The sequence below is a fragment of the Lissotriton helveticus genome, chromosome 10 (assembly GCF_964261635.1).
Source record: "Lissotriton helveticus chromosome 10, aLisHel1.1, whole genome shotgun sequence".
Lineage (NCBI taxonomy): Eukaryota > Metazoa > Chordata > Amphibia > Caudata > Salamandridae > Lissotriton > Lissotriton helveticus.
In genome coordinates this window covers 90,269,069-90,287,725 of record NC_136071.1, presented here as the reverse complement: position 1 = coordinate 90,287,725, position 18,657 = coordinate 90,269,069, and the positions used below count along the sequence as shown (strand labels likewise).

General features: G+C 41.2%; 1 protein-coding gene and 1 long non-coding RNA gene across 7 annotated transcripts in view; one reads left to right on the top strand and one right to left on the bottom strand.

The window, feature by feature from the left end:
* Positions 1 to 864: 864 nt before the first annotated feature.
* Positions 865 to 1,321, top strand: LOC144785941 (uncharacterized). The gene is made up of 3 exons (XR_013602060.1): positions 865 to 930; positions 1,014 to 1,104; positions 1,189 to 1,321. It is a non-coding gene; the product is annotated as an uncharacterized LOC144785941 (long non-coding RNA).
* Positions 1,322 to 11,011: 9,690 nt separating this feature from the next.
* The window catches only part of ARHGAP17 (Rho GTPase activating protein 17), a 337,930-nt gene continuing 330,284 nt past the window's right edge, over positions 11,012 to 18,657 (bottom strand). For all 6 annotated transcript variants that reach the window (XM_078664824.1, XM_078664823.1, XM_078664827.1 and 3 more), the window contains one exon: positions 11,012 to 12,852. In XM_078664824.1, coding sequence (XP_078520950.1) covers positions 12,725 to 12,852 — 128 coding nt within the window. In that variant the 3' untranslated portion in view covers positions 11,012 to 12,724. The remainder of the gene's footprint in view (positions 12,853 to 18,657) is intronic.

Here is an 18,657-nt window from a genome sequence, read left to right as displayed (position 1 = left end):
GTATACCTCGTAGCGGTTCACTAACCGGAGGACCCCCTGAGACGGACAGCCGCATGTAGCGTTGGCGGTAAGAGAGCATTTTTTTTATCAACTCAGTATTCTCTCGCTGTCGTTTTTCAGCAAGCTACTCGGCACCGTGAGGCGCAATATAGAAAGGAATACGTGACACAGTTTGCCAGAGTCGCGTATTGCACTCAAGTTCTGCCCTTTTGGGTTTAAGCCTTGTTCACACTATTAAATTGTTTAATCCGAGGCTGCACGGACGCAGCGTTCTTCGCTCCATTCTTAATAATAACTCTTACCCTATTTCTCTGACATGCTAGTTAAAATTCCAAACATGTCATGAAATATGTTATCTCGGCACTCTGTGGTGCAATATAGAAAAGAGTCTGTTACAGAGCTTGCAACAGCCACGTAAAGTATTTTAGCCCTGTCCCTCGTTACTTATCTACGTTCACACAGTTTAATTGCCTAACTTAATGCCCTCGATTTTTAACCACGTTTACACAGCCAAACTGTCTAATACAATGCCACACAGACGCAGAGCTAATCGCACCACTCCAAATAACTACTTTTACTTAATTTTTTTCGCCATGTCTGTTAAAATCTCAACATGTCAGGATAATACTTCTATAAACAGTGTGTTTATAAAAAGCCCAGCTATAAGTTTTTCTAAACCCATTGAACTGATAACGGGAACTTAAATACAGCCCCTTAGCCAGCTCAGCAGTCTGGCTAAACCTACAGCCTGCGCGATTTGTGAATCACATGCCATTTCTACCTAAGTTACTAATATACTGGGTCTATCATTATTTTTATAGCCTCAAATGTAACACAACGAGACAGATACATCAGCACGCTTGGAGAAGATGTGCAGTTTAATCCTGTTAAATCCTGTTTGAACCTTTACTCAGGTGGCTAATACAACAGGTACTCCATGTGAAAGTAGAATTCAGACTATGGATGGGACATTCCATCAATTATTCCCACTCATTTTTACATTTGTTCCCCAGGTCTACCAATAGGAAAACCTTTCTCAAATAAGAATGCGTCCGGACTAAAGAGCTGTAAAACTACTGTTTCTCAGTTCGCCTAGGAAAACAGGTAATGCGCCCTTGGACTTACATACACTCTAGTCTGATGGTAGTGTACCATGACTCCTCATAAGTTTCCTTTTCTCTCCTGTAGTAATACGCAAACGATTAGAGCAATTCGCCACTTTTAATATCTGGAGAACGACCGCTACTTCTTGAAATATAGGTATCAGTCCGCAAAATCGATGCCGGTGTCATCCACAGTATGCTGGGATACAGATTCCAACCTCATACAGTTTCCCATTCCAAAAAACATGGTGAAGGTTTGCTTTTTTTCTCCTTTGGTCATCCTGACCTCACATCTTGATTATATATATATTCTTTGTAATAATGGCTCACTTTATCTGCTTTAGTCACGGAACAACACTGGATGCCCTCACTTTTCTTTAAAGCTCATCATCATAGAATTGGTCCTTTTAATGGGTTGTCACCCTTTTCAATGCACTATAGCATGCAAAATGTCTTTATAAAACAAACAGTAAGATATACCATAAGGATGCTCCATAAAAAGAAATTAATTTGTATATAACGTGTTCTTCTTTTCAGATATTCAAGAACCCCTGATTTTAACACTGTATATATATGTTATAGTATGTTTTATGTCTAGTATGCTTTTGGCCCTGAAGAAGGTGAATCAAATACCATCTATCACCGAAACGTACGTTGGCCGTACGCCTATAGGATCCCCACATAGAAAATCGTTTTGTCTAAAATCAATAATAAGGAAGTAAAAATCTGTAGAAAATGTATCAGCTGTAATAATGTACAAATCCTATGATTTTTCTCATGCAGCAATTTATAGGGGACTCCCAAGACAAGATTCTTTTACCTTGTGTGTTTAATGTCTTTTGTATGATATGTTTAGAGAGTTCTAGAGTGGGTAGCGAATGCCACAGTATGTATGTTGGAACGAGTGGTATGATTGTATCGCTTAGCTTTTGGGGTTCTTTATCCTTTTTCTACAAAGTTGTTTAAAGTGATTCACAATAAGTGTGAATTTTGTATACACCAAAAGTGAAATGTACTTATTATAAGAAAAACAAAACAAAAAGAAAAACGATAAATAAAAAGAATATTTTTTGAATAATTTATATGTCTGTCAGATATTTAGCAACCTTTTTCAAAATAATGTACATAGAGTGTCCTTGATAAAATAATGTAGGTTTGATCAGAGGTTTTTTCCTTGTTCTGTGTTCTCTTCTGTGCCAGCAGTGTCGAAGTGGGTTACAGTTATGATTTTGTCTGGTTTTGTTTACCCATTGCTGTTGATACAGTTCCAGGACAAACAAATGGCAGTGAGGATAGCTCAAGGGAAGTAAAGCACAAAGTTCAGTTGGGCTGCACAACACCGCTTCCACACGCAGCTATACTGAAAATGTACAATTATGGCATCAGCAGACATTGGCAACATGGTTAGAGCTCAGTGCACACTCTAGCCAACAAACAACTATATGATGAGGACACTCTGATATAGTGTCTACAAAACAACATTGCCTTCACCCTATATCCACAAAAATATAATTTCTGCAGGGGTCACCACTCAAAGAATGTCTAGTCCCAAAACTGAGGTCTAGGACACGGTTAGTCTCACTTTACTAGTAGAACTCCCCTTGGTATACGAAAGTGATGAAGAATAATCGTGCAACTTCCCATCCTGTGCAGATCGTCACTGCCGTTCAATTCTTGGGTTACAGTCTTTTAGTGCTTCTTGGGGGTGGGGATGGAAATTGGTAGTATTTGATCCAGTTATCAGCCGTTTGGCAATGCTGAATGGCTGCTTCAACCTGTCGTACACCTTTTTTGGGGAGAAAATTGATAGTTTACTCTAATAATTTAAACAGCGTGGAGCACTGTCGCTAGTACTCAGGGTTTGGCTTCTCCATCACTCGGAGTCCTTGCCCTCTACTATTTATAGCACACCAGAGCGGAGGGTTGAACTGAAGGTCGTATTACATCTCCTTTTCAATGAAGCCTCCACCGTTTCCCCCATCCTCCTTTTCCCAACACAAACATCTTGATGAACGAAATAACCTCTCTCATCACTAAGGGAGTAGTAGAGCATGTCCTTCCTTATACAATATGGAAGGGGAGTACCTTTGATACTTCATAGGTTCCAAACATAGGCTGAGCACTGCATCTAATCTTACACCGAAGATTCCTGACCCATTGTCTCAAGAAGTTCAAAATGGTAACCTAGCATGGACCAATAAGACTATTCTTTTAACTTCCAACAGCTGCTAATATTCAAGATTAATTATGGGAGACCGCATTTTAAAATGTATTGTCTTGCATCTACCTCACATTTTCATTAAATCGTAAAAAAAGTGATGGCGGCTCATTTGCATCACCAGAGTGCCCATAAATATACTTACCTGTACACATGGCATCATCTCGAGAGACAAACATGTCCCCTCCAGTCATCCTTATGCAAGGGTTTAGGTTCTAAATAAATGAGTCGTACCATTTTTCCTGTCAGTAAATCCAGACAGGCCTTCCCCCTGCAGGAAATACCGTTCAATATTGCTATGGCTTTGAAATTCTCAAAAAAGACAAACTATATGAACTAGTAGGTTCTGAGGTTGTTGTGGTCTCATGGGGTCATGCTTATTTGTTGTTCTAAGGCTAATTTATGCATTACACCTATACTGTAGAAATTGCAAAAACATTGTAACCAATTCTTAGCTCATTTAAAGGAAGAGAGGTTGCTTCAACAATCACCCTACTTTCCACTGCAGTGATGACTATCTTCAATATGTTTATTGAGGAACTTTTCAAAACACCTTAGCCACAATTGAACATGTGAGATACGTGTCTCTCCAAGGACAAAACTACGGCATGTGGAAATTTAACAGATGCAACACTGGGCAATCAAAAACCATGCACGCGTCATAGTGGAACACAAACTAATTGGTGGAACACCTCAGTCAAATCAATAATTTACAGGTGGGAGCAAGATGATACTCCAGACCTCAATCACTTTTCACTTACTCAAACTCCGTTTCCAGCAAAATTGTCACATAAATATTCTCACTTTGAAATCAAAGAAACTAAAGCAAACACCAAGCTCCCTCAGAAGACAGAGCCTGACGTTTGACCTCGGTCACTGAATGCACAGCAGATGTGACAAGATAAGAACAAGATGTACAGGCCTGGTTACAGAAAGGAGCAACTGTGGAAGAATAAAAGGAGAGGTAGTGAAAAAAAGGCTTTGCTCCTTGTGAGGGAGGAACTGAACCTGGACAGCCTACAACAAAGCCAGCAAATAGAAAGCCATCAAATGTGAGCTGCAAACCACACAGCCAGTGGTAAGCAACGGGTGGAATGTTTTCCTATGGAAGCTTTCTGAATGACCCAAGATGTCCTTAGCAAACCAGGCAGCTGAGCTAGTATGCTTTGACCTAAAAAAGAGGAGATATCACCGATGCCTTAGAAGGCGCAAATCTACATGAAGAAGAAACTGAGCAACGGAAAGTGGAGAATGGGGAGGAGCCATCTGACATTCCGTTTGGACAGCCACTTCTGGCAGCTCCCCAGCGAAAAGTTATGCTAGTGAGATAGCGCACCAAAGACAACCTCCTGGGATCTTTGGTGCCTGGGAGAATGCCTCCAGCAATGGACTTTGAAGTTGAATAGCACCTATAAACTCTACTCCATACAAAAAGCCAATCCACAGAAAGCATACATTTAAACTTCCTAAAAACAAAGGAAGATCCAGTCACCTTAGAGAACATGCCAGTGAAGTAACTTATAGTGCGACTGTTAGACCTGGCATCATTGGCATGAGTCTCTCCTCCATTTTTTCCGTTTGCCTCCTCTGTTACAATGTTTTTGCTGGAATATTGCTTTGGGCACGTGCCACTGCTAATCAGTGCCACAGTGCAAGTGCTCCCTATGTGAAATTGATATTGATTGGATTCCATGTTTGGCTTATTTGGTTTACTGTCAGTCCCTAGTAGAGTGCACCAGGAGTGCCAGGGCTTGTAAATACAAATGCTGCTAGTGGGCTTGCAGCACGTGTTGTGCCACCCACAGAAGCAGCCTGGTAAAGTATGTCTAAAGGTCTGCCATTGCTAGACCTACGTGCAGTCTGGTACTGTCACGCGGGCTGCGCAAGTACACCTACTTGCCAGACCCTAAACCTTCCCTTAACTTCATATTAGTCACCCCTATGGTAGGCCCAAGGGCAGGGTGCATTGTAAGCATAAGGTAGGACAAGCCTGATGAGGTTGGCATGTCCTAATAGTGAATTACAGCCATATTCGTTTTTCACTATTGTAAGGTAACCTGCTCTCCATAAGTTAGAATGGGCTGCCAGGGTTATTAAACGCTATAATCCTAGCGGGCTCGGGGAGCATGGTGCAATGTCGAGTTTGGTATCCCTGAACTCAGGGTTTAATAACGCATCCGTTTGGGTGGATGGTTTTTGGACTCTGTGTTTGAAAATAGCACTTTTAGAAAGTGGCTATTTTCTTGTCTGACTGTCTACTGGTCTCTGCTGGTTTGGTGTGCGTGTGACAGGAGCTGGGTGGCTCCAGAGTCTGAATGAGTCAGTGTGGGGTGAGTGGGGCATTTGCATTGAGAGTAGGGGAAGAGTAGCAGCTGATAGCCTGCCCTGCCTGACACAATGCTGGCTCCACCTCCTGCCAGGCGACTGATGGCTCTGTGCCTGCCAGGGACGATCCTGGCCCCACCTCCTACCGGGCGACTGATGGCCCTGCCCCTGCCAGTGACAATGCTGGCTCCACTTCCTGCTGGGCGGCTGAAGTCTCTGCCCTGCACAGTGAATAGGCTAGGTGCCTCGGCCTGACAACACCCACAACAAACCCAGGATGGGGGGAAATTCCCCTGCATGGACAAAGGGATCAAAGCAGAAAAGGGGTATAAGAGAAGGACCCCTGAACCAAAGAATTTAGATCACTTCTGACAAGGAAACCTGAACCAAGGACAAGAAGCCTGCTGATCCAAGGACTTGCCTACCCCTTCTGCCTGTGTGCTGTTTGTTGGGGGAATCCTGCAGTTGCTCCTTTATTTTTGCCAAGGAACCAGGAGAGAGGAACTGTGTGTGTACTCTCAAGCTTTGCCAAGGAAATCTCCATGGGTTGGAAGAGTGCCAGCCTCCCATTGAAGTCACAGGGTTAAAGGACTTCATCATTTGCTGAAAGTGCTTGTTGCTGGAACCTGAAAGTCCAGCACCTCTGAAGAATCCAGCAATCTCGACGCCGATGGACGCCGCCGAATCCAGCTCGACATCGTGAGTGCAGCTCCAGTGTCCCGCACCTTCGCCGCCGGCCGCCGGGCCCGATCGACGCTAGCAGCGAAGCCGCTACCGACGTCCTCTCGACGCCGTGAGCGCTGCTCACTCTTGCAACATCACCATCGACATAGACAACGCCGTATCCTGCCTCGCCTCGTGAGCACTGCTCCTGCCTGACATCTGTCGACGCCGCTGCAGATCGCCCCGACTCTGAGGCCCAATCGACGCCGAAGACGCGACGCCGGACATCTCGACGCCGCTGATCATCGTGTGCTTCACTTTTCCAAGGTACTGTGTTGTGGGAGTCTGTTGCGACTCCGGGCTCGACGTAGCGCTCCTCGCTGTCGACGCCGAACCTTTGGATTAACTTTGCCTCGACGTCGTGTGACTCCTGTGGGGGGTTACATTGTTGCCAAGAACTGTGATTTAAAGAAGAAGAGTTGCTTTTATTACTAAAGACTTTGTGCTAAGAAGAAACTACACTTGAACTATTATTTTTTTTCCTTCCAAGAGTATTTATTAAGATTGTGGTATATTTTTGTCGTTATTTGGTCTTGTGCTAAGCCTTATATAAACATCCTTATTTTTATAATACTACTGTGTCGTGTCCATTTGTAGTGTATTCACTTTATTACTGTATGTGGTCATAAATGCTTAACGCACTGCCTCTGAGATAAGCCTGTCTGCTTTGCCAAGCTACCAAGGGGGTGAGCAGGGGTTATCTAAGTGTGTGATACCCTTGCCCTGACTAGAAAAGGTGTGTCCCTATTTGCCTCTGCCAACTAGAGACAGCCGCTTCTAACAGCGACTAAAACTGCTAATCCAGAAAACCACTGCCCGGTAGATCACAAGTTTTGCAAAACAGGCTTTCTTGATCCATGCACCCTACCACACTTGAGTCTGATTCCTGCTTAAAAATCTTTCCACATTTTTGAAAATATAAGTTGGCTGGACATGCAATGACCAATTACCCATTCTTGATGATCAGTTCTTTCATCAAGGTGCAGTTCTTTGGGTTGCAGGTGGTTTTGATCTGGAAGGTAGGACATGAAACGGGATGCAGGTTAGTAGTGCAGAGAAGAGCGATGTAGCACAATGCTTTCACCTCACGACCGTAACGGGACAGTTTCCATTGCCAGTAAGAAAGTGCTTATCAACATCCATGTTGCTAATAGTGAATGATTAGGACTAGAAGTTTAAAAGCTATTACTTAAGAGAATTTACTTGCTCTGTGCAAGCTCTCCCTTCTCGTCTGAAAAATTGTGTTTTCCCTTGGTGTGCTGCTTGGTTGTCTTGTGTTCTCACACCGGTATAATGGGAGAAGAAGCGAGGTGAAACACAGGGAGCTTATAATTTGAAATAATTGACCAAACTTATAGATTTCTTTTTTTTGCATTAAACATCTTGTATTTAAACACTAAAAATGTATTACGCATCCAGGATTTGTGCACTTTCAACCTGAAAGTGACTATAAAGCTCGACATCTTAGATTCATGCCTCCCTATTTTAATTATGTAGCTGTTCACTAGTTTCCAGCCACCTCGTCAGAGTGTCTCCTATGGTAAAAAGGCTTAGCGGATGCCAGTTTGGGTTTCTCACACAAATTCTCCATTTAGTCTTGGCGTGCTTTTTTTAGTATCTACACTACTGAGTCAGCTAGACAGTTGTCCTTGAGAGCAGTGCTTTTGCTAACATTCAAGTAAGTGGGAACCTGCTGTGATAAGAAAATGACCAGCCATTTCCTCCAATATAAAACAGAGGTACCAACCCCAAAGTCCCCTCCAAACTTTGATGACTAAAGGCATCTCTTGGAGTGTGGGGTAGCTTGACATCTGCCGAATAATGAACGATTACTTATCTGCCAACCTCTTTATCACTGCCTCATTGAGTGTGAAGGAATATCCTGCAATACAAAAGGCATCAAATGTCTGCCCTATTTAGGGCGTGCTTTTACAACGTTGTGTATGCCTTGTTGTTCTCCTGTGGAGACTGCCATGCTAAGCATTGTGATCCTGGCTAGGAAGAAATGACCATTACCTCTCATCACCTCAAGGACATTCATTTTACAATTTCCAAAAACAAGTCTTGGTTTTGGAGGGTATAGAAAATGCTGGCTTGTCTGCCATACTGCCATTGCATGGCGGAATGACAGACTTTGAGTGATTTTGCTGAATCTGTTCCTGCCATTTGAGCAGAAGCACTCTCAGTTATCACAGAAGCAGCTCAGTCGGCGGAGGTCCTTCCTCTGCCATCCACGAATTTTGTAGCCTATCTATGGACACAACTGTAGGCCCACCTGAGTTTGCCATTAACAGTCTCTTGCAGGCTGCACGTGCGGTCAGAACTAATTTTCATAGCTAGTATATATACTGGGCTGCCTTAAAATACTTGCACAACAAAAGTGCCAAAGGTTGGCTAATCAGATAGCTAGTTTCTTATTCAATTCAGTGAATTGAATTTTAAATGGTGTACTAGTCCTAGAATCACTGAAAAAGGTGATCCTTGTGCCTTTGGTGAAAAAAACATAGCTGGACCCCACAGATTAAGTTAATTTTACATTGTAAGAAGTCAACTTTAAACAATTAAAGAACCAGAATGCTGGGTGCTTCTTGGGTGGCATTCTGTCCTGGGATGATCAAAGAGAGATTGGAGATCTCAAAATTAAATGACTCCCAGTGGCAGGGTGTCAGTCTCTTGATAGAGTGGTAAGCAGTGCCTGATGCTGTTGACCATCAGCTCTTACTGCAGTGCCTAGCATGTGTTGTAAACCGATGACCAGTTATAAAATGGATGCATGTTTTTTCCATGTCCAGATTTCAGTCAGTAACATTTGCAACAGTTGCCTCCTCTGCTAAAATAGCAAAGAGGGAGGTGCCTCAAGTAGCCTCTCTCTCTCTCTCTCTCTCTCCACTTCAGGTTAAATATTAACTTTATTCTCCAGCTTCTTTAGCTGATGAATGTGGTTTGAAGTTCATGTAAGCTGGCAATACCAAATTCTTCCTAAGTCTGCTTTAGGTCCACTGTTAGAAGACACATCCTAATCCACTCTTTCTACAAGTTATCTTCTTCGATGAGAACAAATCTTAATATACCACCAAATTGCAAATTATTCTCACTCCTCCTAAATTTCCTCATCAGGAATCTAGTGTTTGGTTATTACTTCAGGGCTTTTTTCACAAATAACAAATGTAGTTAAAAAAATGGATATCCTAGTGGGAAAGCCCTAATTATCGCATCAGGTATCATCAAGTACTAAAAGTAGTTTTTTTCTAAGTCTAGCAACTAAGAGAAATCATTCGGATTTATCATTCCATCACAAAGTAATTGCTACCAATGCATTTGTCTTTTCATGCTTTCTGCAATGTATTACATTTTTCCTTTTGGATTATGCACCACATTGGCCAAAACACACCTAAAATGCAGCTGCAAAGGTATACAGTGGTATATAAGACTACACTGTGCATCCCAGAACCAAGGCTCAGTTTCTGTGAGAAAACATTTTCAGTAACATAAACTAACTATATTTTATGCTCATATTCTAAGTTTCTTCTCAAAATTCCACCACCCCAATGCAAACAAATTGGTGGTAAGTCTTTGTAGACTAAGGCGACAACTGTAAATTTCCATTCCTCTTTATCTGATAGAGGAAGATTAAAATGTTGAAAGAATGAAAGATCTCTCTTCCTTCTAAAACAATATAAACCAATCGCTTGTTAATGTTGAGTACACCGGTTATTGAAATACAAGATGCTCTTGAACTTGAAGTGGGTTGTGGTTATCATCTCTGCTTTGTAAGTTTTCACAGCCAACAATTTACATAGGTGTAAATGGACACACTGCTAAAAAGTTAATACTGTTGTTTGTCTCCATTATGTGCACCAGGCAGTAGAGATGGTATCTTAATCAAGTGTGCGCCTATTCTGAGCTTTCTGATACAATGCATAGCCCTGACAAAATATATGTAGAATGAGAAGACAATGTCGGTTTACAAAGTTGATTTTGCAACGTCAGTAAAAATATTTAAACTCAAAATAAAAAATGCTGCTATAACCAACAGAAACCAAAATGACTTTACTGTATAAAGAGAGCTTGATGGTCCGGATAAAGACAAATGCAGTCAGAATGAGGTCATCAGTATAAAGCATCTTCTTGGAACAAGTGGCACAGGCTCTAAATAAGCCCTTTTTCTCCTTTCCTGACATCTTCAGGCAGGATGAATCAGTAACCAGCAATAAAGATGATAGTTGCAGATGAAATACACAGAAAAAATCTAAATCTCAAATAACAAGAGAACATTTTGAGCAGAGCTCAAAGGAGACGCCCTAGCACAACGTGCAGTAGAAAATCTGAAGAGCTAAGATTCTCTCAGGAGTGTTCTAGAGGGTGAGAGGTCCTGATTGGCTCAGGGAAAATGTGAGTCTTTTACATAATGACTGTTATGGGCTACAACATGGAAATGGGCACACGCCCTTTTTTCTGTTTTGTACTTATCTAAGCATTGTTTTTTTATATACCGGGGACTCCCATCTCGATGACGGGGAATGATTACCGGGGACTCCCATCTCGATGACGGGGAATGATTCAAGCATGTGAATCTATGAAAGTTCCAATACTGGAGTAAAATATTTACACAAAAAAAAAAATGCTGCTCTAACCAACAGAAAACAAAATCACTTTACTTTATTGTTAGTAGCACAGGTAATTCTGCAATTAGAAAGACTGTTCCATCTAAAACAACAGACTTTCACGCCATTTTTATAAGCTACATATATATATTCTTTTATAAAATGGTGTTCATTTTGAATTGTTTTACAAAATGCCCGCTGGATAAAACGAGACATTACGCGTGGGAAGTGCACTTAATAGAGACTGGAGAACCGCAAAATGCATGCTCTACAGACAAGAGGCAAGGTTAGCGTATTGTTGCGTAGATGCTGATCGGCAGCAGATAGCTTAAATAGTCGATATACAATTAGCCCTGTAATGAGCCCACAAACTACACTGACAGAGCTCTCAGTACCATAGGTTCTCTGCTCATAGCAAGACTAAATGACCACAGTAAGAATCCAAAACAAACTTGTCATGTTCAGTAACTTTAAGCCAAGTCCCATCAAGTGCTAATGTCTCTTTGCCCAGGAACCACTGGACTGATGTGATTGTGCTTTATCAGCGTCTTCTATCCCTTGTCATGTAGACTGTTCAAGCAGTTCTGGAGCAATACTTGCAGAAACTCTTCTCTTTAGAAGAACATGTTGGCCATCCATGAATTCTTGTGCGTCAGTGAAAGACCGATCCAGAATTTTAGAGAAACACACTTCCTGGTTTGACACATTTTCAATGGACAATGAATGTCAGCAAACTAAAGAATTGGTATGCAGAGGTGTCTCCCCGAATATTGTTTTCACCTTTTATCAATGCACCCTTAAACAATAACTGAACCGTCCCAATCACCCAAAGAAAACCCAACTTTACATTACTGTATCATGTAGCATGGTTCAAAACCCCCAGTGTGATCAGCGCACAGAACATCATTGTTGCAGTAATGAAAGCAGGAATATGCTTTGCTTCCAACATCAACAAGGACAATCCATTAGTCAAATGCATGTAAAGAAAATGAAACTGGAGTAGTTATAATCTCAACTAGCAGCGTGATGACACTGCATTTAACCACTGTGCAGAGAAGCTCTGTTTTGGAGTAAAACATTGTCAGATTTAAATCTTTTTAACCTCAGAGAAAAGCCTGGTGTCTAAGTGGCCCAAGAGGCAGCTGCAGGCAAACGTCTGGAGGACAGATCACAACATACCTATAACCTAGAGGACATTTCCACCTAGCATGGAATAAATCAGGCACTAGCACACACCCAGCATCCCAGGCAGGTAACCGATAACCAGCAGCCACCGCCAGCTCTGGGGAGTTTCTTCTTTGGGTTTAGACTAAAAGCAGAAATACGTTTGCAACAAGTCCATGATGGAATGTCCCCCAACAGGTGCTCTCCACAAGAGAACAGGGAGTATAATTAAACATCTGGCTTGTGGCATGAAGTGAGCATGGAGGTTGAACCCCATTGCAGAGTCTTGCGCCTGATGCATGAGGTACAGAATTGGGAGAGTGGTCAGAATTTCCTATATCCAGCATCAGTGCCTTCATCGCAGCTGTCTTCAGTTGAACTGTTGGCTTCCAAGACACAGGTCATTAATCTTCTTTTAGATCTACCCTGATTAGGGCCCGAATATCAACATTCAGAAGTGGCTTTTCATTGCTTTTCTGTACCTTTCCTTTAAAAACCCTAAAAGAAGCTTTCACCGTTGATCTTGATGGAAGCATTATTGCAGACACTGAATGGAAAGGGATAAGTCTGTAGTGTTGACACCTTCCTCACAGTGCTGTGCTCTCAGTGTCATTCTCAATATCCAGTGTCAGGTGGTGGTTGTGCAATATTTTGCCGAGAGCAGCAGCAGGCGAAAGATCCTCAGAGAGCTGTGCTGGCACATCAGAGTTGGTGTCTAAACACAAACAAAGGGGAACATAATTAGTAGAGATGTACATGGACGTCTGAGAGCATCTCATTAACATCAATAATCCAATCCCCGGGACCAGTCTCTTGCATAGCACCATGCCGAGTTGGTTTTAATACAATGGGTTTTACAAACACATCTAAAGTGACATGCTCAGGGGCTGATGATGACGCACAGAGGATAGGTATGCGGTGAACTGTTTCTTACAAGACGGTGATGGCATAGAGTACAAACATCACCTAAAGTTCTCAGAGTGCGTTACAAACTACGGTCTAGGTAAACATTAGGAGTAAGGTTAAGCTGCACAAATTACATCAGGAGATTACATACAGCGTCACATACTGTCAAGCAATGATAACAAGGAATTTTAAACATGAGCATAGATATAAAAATGATGAGGAACCAAAATAGTTTAATAAAGGAAAAAACTAAATCCGTAACATGACCTTATTTAACAGTAACGCTACACATTCATTAAAAAAAAATATATATATATATATTTATTTTAATGCGCGTCTGCGGCTTTCTTTTAGACATCTTGTAAGGTGCATTACATTCAAAGATGGTATCTCGAATCAAAGGTACACATTAATTTTATATATTAAAAAAAAAATTCTAGCCCCAGGTGAGGTCCCCCTGGGACATTCACCACCAGGTCTAGGGCGTCAGGGGATCCCTACTCTGCCTTCCTTATGTGTTTTTTAAATTTAACTTTTTACCTTTTTCTAGTTCTAAGATGGATAACGCCACATCCTTGCTGATGTGGTGGGAGCCAATCAGATCTCACCATGAGATCTGTCAGCCCGCGGATCCTCTGTAGCGTGAAATATACAATTTCTTTTTAGCATAAAATGCTCAAAAACTATTGAATGGATTACACCATATCACAAGAAGCACTCTTTTGTGGACCAAGATCTAGCTTTCTGCCAAATATGGTGTAAATCTGGTCAGCCGTTTGGGCTGTAGCAGTGTCTAATGTTGCTGTGGAGCAATAAATGGGGACAATGTGTTTTGGGCCCTCCCACCCCCTTTTTCTCAGCCCCGGTTGACAGATCACCCCAAAACTTTCCAGGATGCCACTGAGGTGAACACATTTTATTTTTTATTTAGTTTAGATTCATCAAATAAAGCCAAAGATGTAAGCAAAGGAAAAATTGCATTTCCTATGGAAAAATTATCCTAACTAGAACTATCCAGTTATACAGTGGTAATCGCCACTGGGTGTATAGACAGACCGACAGAGACAGACAGACAGACAGACAGGTAGATACAATACCCTTTTAGGCTTAGAGTCCCGCTTAAATTATGCACACACAAAAAAGGAGTAGAGAACTCTGGGTAGTTTCCAAGTTTAGGTGGAGAACACTAATATACCAGTGTAGCAATCTGTCAACAAGAGAGCGGGCAAAATTAGGACTTCAGATGCAGAAAGAGCCAAAAATCATCAAAAGCTGTAAAACAAACCAGCATACAGTTCTGGTCCGGGGAAGAGAAGTATCAGAGGGATGTATGACGTTACAACTCATACCATTACAACGATTTTTTTACAACGCAAAAACTTTTACAACGCATGTATTTACAACGCACGTTTTTACAACGCAGGTACCTTTACAACGCATACCATTACAACGTAAGTATTGGTAAGTATATATTATTTTTTTTAATTAAAAATAATTGAAAATAATATAATTTAATTTCATTTACTTGATTTAATTTAAATTTAATTTAATTTTATTTTTACCCTGTACCCCTGTACTCCAAAAACCCAAAACTGACCCTGAACCCTAAAAATACCCCTGTACCCCAAAAACCCAAAACTGACCCTGAACCCTAAAAATACCCCTTTACCCCAAAAACCCCAAACTGACCCTGAACCCTAAAAATACCCCTGTACCCCAAAAACCCAAAACTGACTCTGAACCCTAAAAATACCCCTTTACCCAAAAACCCAAAACTGACCCTGAACCCCAAAAATACCCTTTTACCCAAAAAACCCAAAACTGACCCTGAACCCTAAAAATACCCCTTTACCCAAAAACCCAAAACTGACCCTGAACCCTAAAAATACCCCTTTACCCAAAAACCCAAAACTGACCCTGAACCCTAAAAATACCCTTTTACCCAAAAACTGAAAACTGACCCTGAACCCTAAAAATACCCCTTTACCCAAAAACTGAAAACTGACCCTGAACCCTAAAAATACCCCTTTACCCAAAAACTGAAAACTCACCCTGAACCCTAAAAATACCCCTTTACCCAAAAACTGAAAACTGACCCTGAACCCTAAAAATACCCTTTTACCCAAAAACTGAAAACTGACCTTTAACCCTAAAAATACCCCTTTACCCAAAAACCCAAAACTGACCCTGAACCCTAAAAATACCCTTTTACCCAAAAACCCAAAACTGACCCTGAACCCTAAAAATACCCCTTAACCCAAAAACCCAAAACTGACCCTTAACCCTAAAAATACCCCTTAAAAAACCCAAACATATAAAATTTAAAATATAATTATATACTTACCAATACTTACGTTGTATTGGTATGCGTTGTAAAGGTACCTGCGTTGTAAAAACATGCGTTGTAAATACATGCGTTGTAATGGTTTTTGCGTTGTAAAAATTTCGTTGTAATGGTAGTGCGTTGTAAAAGTTGCGTTGTAATGGTTGTTTCCCGTATCAGAGCAATGCTGCAAAAAAAAAAGAAAAAAAAAAAAAAAAAAAGAACTACACTTATCACTCTAATCATCAGCTTCAGGGAAGAGCTGCATCACACCTTCCTCAACCACCAAATAATACGTTTACTTGTGGTGAGATTTGTGTTCCACCAACTTCAAGCAGGATAGCCTGCCTTCTGCTCCTCAAGAGGAGCCCCCACGTATGCATGAAAAACATGGCTAAAATCAATCAAGTCAAAGCAGAATGACTAGAAACACGCCATGGTAACTGAGGAAAGGGAAGTAACAGACGTGAAACAGTACTCTAACCATTTCCGGTTATGTGGCAGGCATACCTCAAAAAAATAGAGGACATTGACTTTCCAAACAATCTAACAACCCCTGATATAGTAATAATCTAAGAAACAAAGACTTCGCCTCCATGGATATTACCTAGGTACATTTATCATTCAAAATGTGTAATAGAACTAGCAAAAACAACAAACAATGGCTGCCTACAGATATCACGCAGGACTGATAAATGCACTACAACTAAAGCATGGGTCAGCATTCATGACAACTTTCAAATTTGGGACTTTAGATTGTTGGATAACACGGCACTAAGTAAAATAAACATTTACGCGCATCAGAAAAAGATGGTCAGAGTCATACACGGTTTAAGCTACATCAAGGAAGCAATGTCTAAACCCAGCCACTCAAAACTACATATTTTTATATGCCTCATTTACAAGAAAAGATGCAAAGGGCAAACGCCTGGCTGACTTCGTCATAAATTAGGGCCTCATTTCAGCACGAAGTGCTTATGATAATGCCAACCCTAATACACCGCCATACAATGCACACAGCTCCCGATCAGTTACCGACGATATACTGAGAAGGGCAATTGATTCCCGGATTTTAAATCTGAGGATTCAATGGAAGTTAGAGGGCAATCATGAAGCCCTAATCATGGATCAAAACACAATATCCCCACAGAACCCAGAGAAGTCCAACATTTTAACAAAACCTGGGACCTTTGAGGCCAAGTGAGAGTGAGATGGAACCATAACCCCGAGTCCAATGTAAAGGATTGAAAAATTAAACCAACCAATGTTGATCTTTTGACACTCATACAGAACGGACCCAAAGAAAACAAACTGACCTTGCATGATACACTACAGAAATCACTAACCCCATTCGCTTCAAGAAAATGTACCTTCAATAATTCATTAGTATCCAAAAACACCTCTAACGATGCAAGGTTTGATGAGGAAATAAAAGCAGAAAACTGGAACTTCAGACAATAGTTCATAGTGCTTGATCAAGAAACAAAATCAGGAACGCAAGATCAGTTCTAAATCTCTGATCAAGAGGAACAAAAGCGCTAAATCCGAAGTGGCAATAAAAAAAAAATTGCAGAAGGCTTGGGAACAAGAGGACATTTTCTGGAATCAAACATCATTGAAGAAGTTTAGATAACACACTTCTCCACCATATTCAATGCCATAGTCGATCCCATACAAACTGAATCCAGCCAAGTTGAATAAGAGGTAAAAATAAAAGAAACATCAAATTGTTATGACTTGTGGATCAATGTCCTTACAACGATAAAGTGAAAGGAGCAATAAATGACCAGCAAAAGGGAAAGGACCCCGTCTCAGCATACCACCAGAGGTGCTTCTCTCCGATCTAGACTGGTGGTCTGGAAAACTTACAACAATCTTAAGAGATCGTCACTACAAACTGCTGCCCAACCTCCTGGCAAACTAGCATCATTGTACTATTATACAAGAAGGGGCAGAAAATGCCAACTAGACTAACAAATATTAAATGCATTATCTTTACAAAACTAATCCTTAGGGCCCTAGACGACTGGGTCACTAATGAGAACAATATCTCCCCTATCCAAGGAGGTCTCAGGTAAGGACTCTTGTTGATTGACCAGATTTTTACGTTTCTGCACATAATCCACAGATTCATCAACACAAATGTCCCTTTTGTGGCATTATTAAATGTCTCATCAGCCTTTGACCATGGTCGAAGACACTGAACATATTCTGGTAGTAAACTGGTTCAAGGCTGTGGCTCTTTTATATGCTGATGATGCAGTTTTCATCTCCAAGACTTTCAATGGCCTGTAGGCACACCTTACAACCACGGATAGATACTGCAAAGAAAACATTCTAAAAATGAACACTGGAAAAAAAAATCATGACATTCAAGACAAAACATCAAAGGAAGAAATCATTCTTCATTAATGACACACAGCTAGAAGAAGTTGACTTCTTTAAGTACATGCAGTTAACAATGAATTCTAATCTTAAATGGAATACTAGCATTCAAACCACAATAGAAAAATTTGAGGCTGCAGCCAATGCCATCTTGAGAATGGTACATAACCATGGACAGCCTTTTTCCGTTCACATCAATAGAGACTTCCAAGTGAAAGTGGAGCATGGACAGGACCACAAGCCACATTGGCAGCTTCTGAGAGGAAACTCTGGAAAGCAGTACTCAAGCTGCCATCAAGTTTTCCCACGGTTGCCTTGGAATCAGATATCTGCTATCTTTTGATTGAAGCCCGCTGCAAAATGGCCCTTTTAAAATAAGGGCTGAAGAGATTGAGAGCACCAGGTAACAACTCCTTATTGACTGGGCCTGGAAAGAACATTTTTCAGAAATCTTTTTTTCCAAAGCAATGGAGGAAAAGAAGCCAAGAGGTTCAGTCTGGCATTGCCACTTGCAACCTGTAACCTAGAGCAGCAGTAAGAAAATACATTATTTTAACAAAAGCTTACGTTTATTGATGGAACAGAAACTCAAAGCGCTTGAGAAACTCACCCCTCCCTCCAGTGGTCATACGGCCGGTATGACCCCTCACGAAGTGCACAACAATGTCTTATTTTGGTGTCAAACCAAACAGGAAGGAGACTCTGCTCTAGCAAGATGGGAAGGTTTGTTGATAAAGGATACCCTTAGCAAAAGAAATCAGGCGGTCTCATATAAATGAGGACATGAAACATTTCATGCTGAACACAAATTTTTACAATCTATCAGGTTAAATACAATCAACAGCATCCTGCACATATGCTGCACGTAGAACAGCTTGAATCTCCAGCAGAACAAATGTTCTTCCT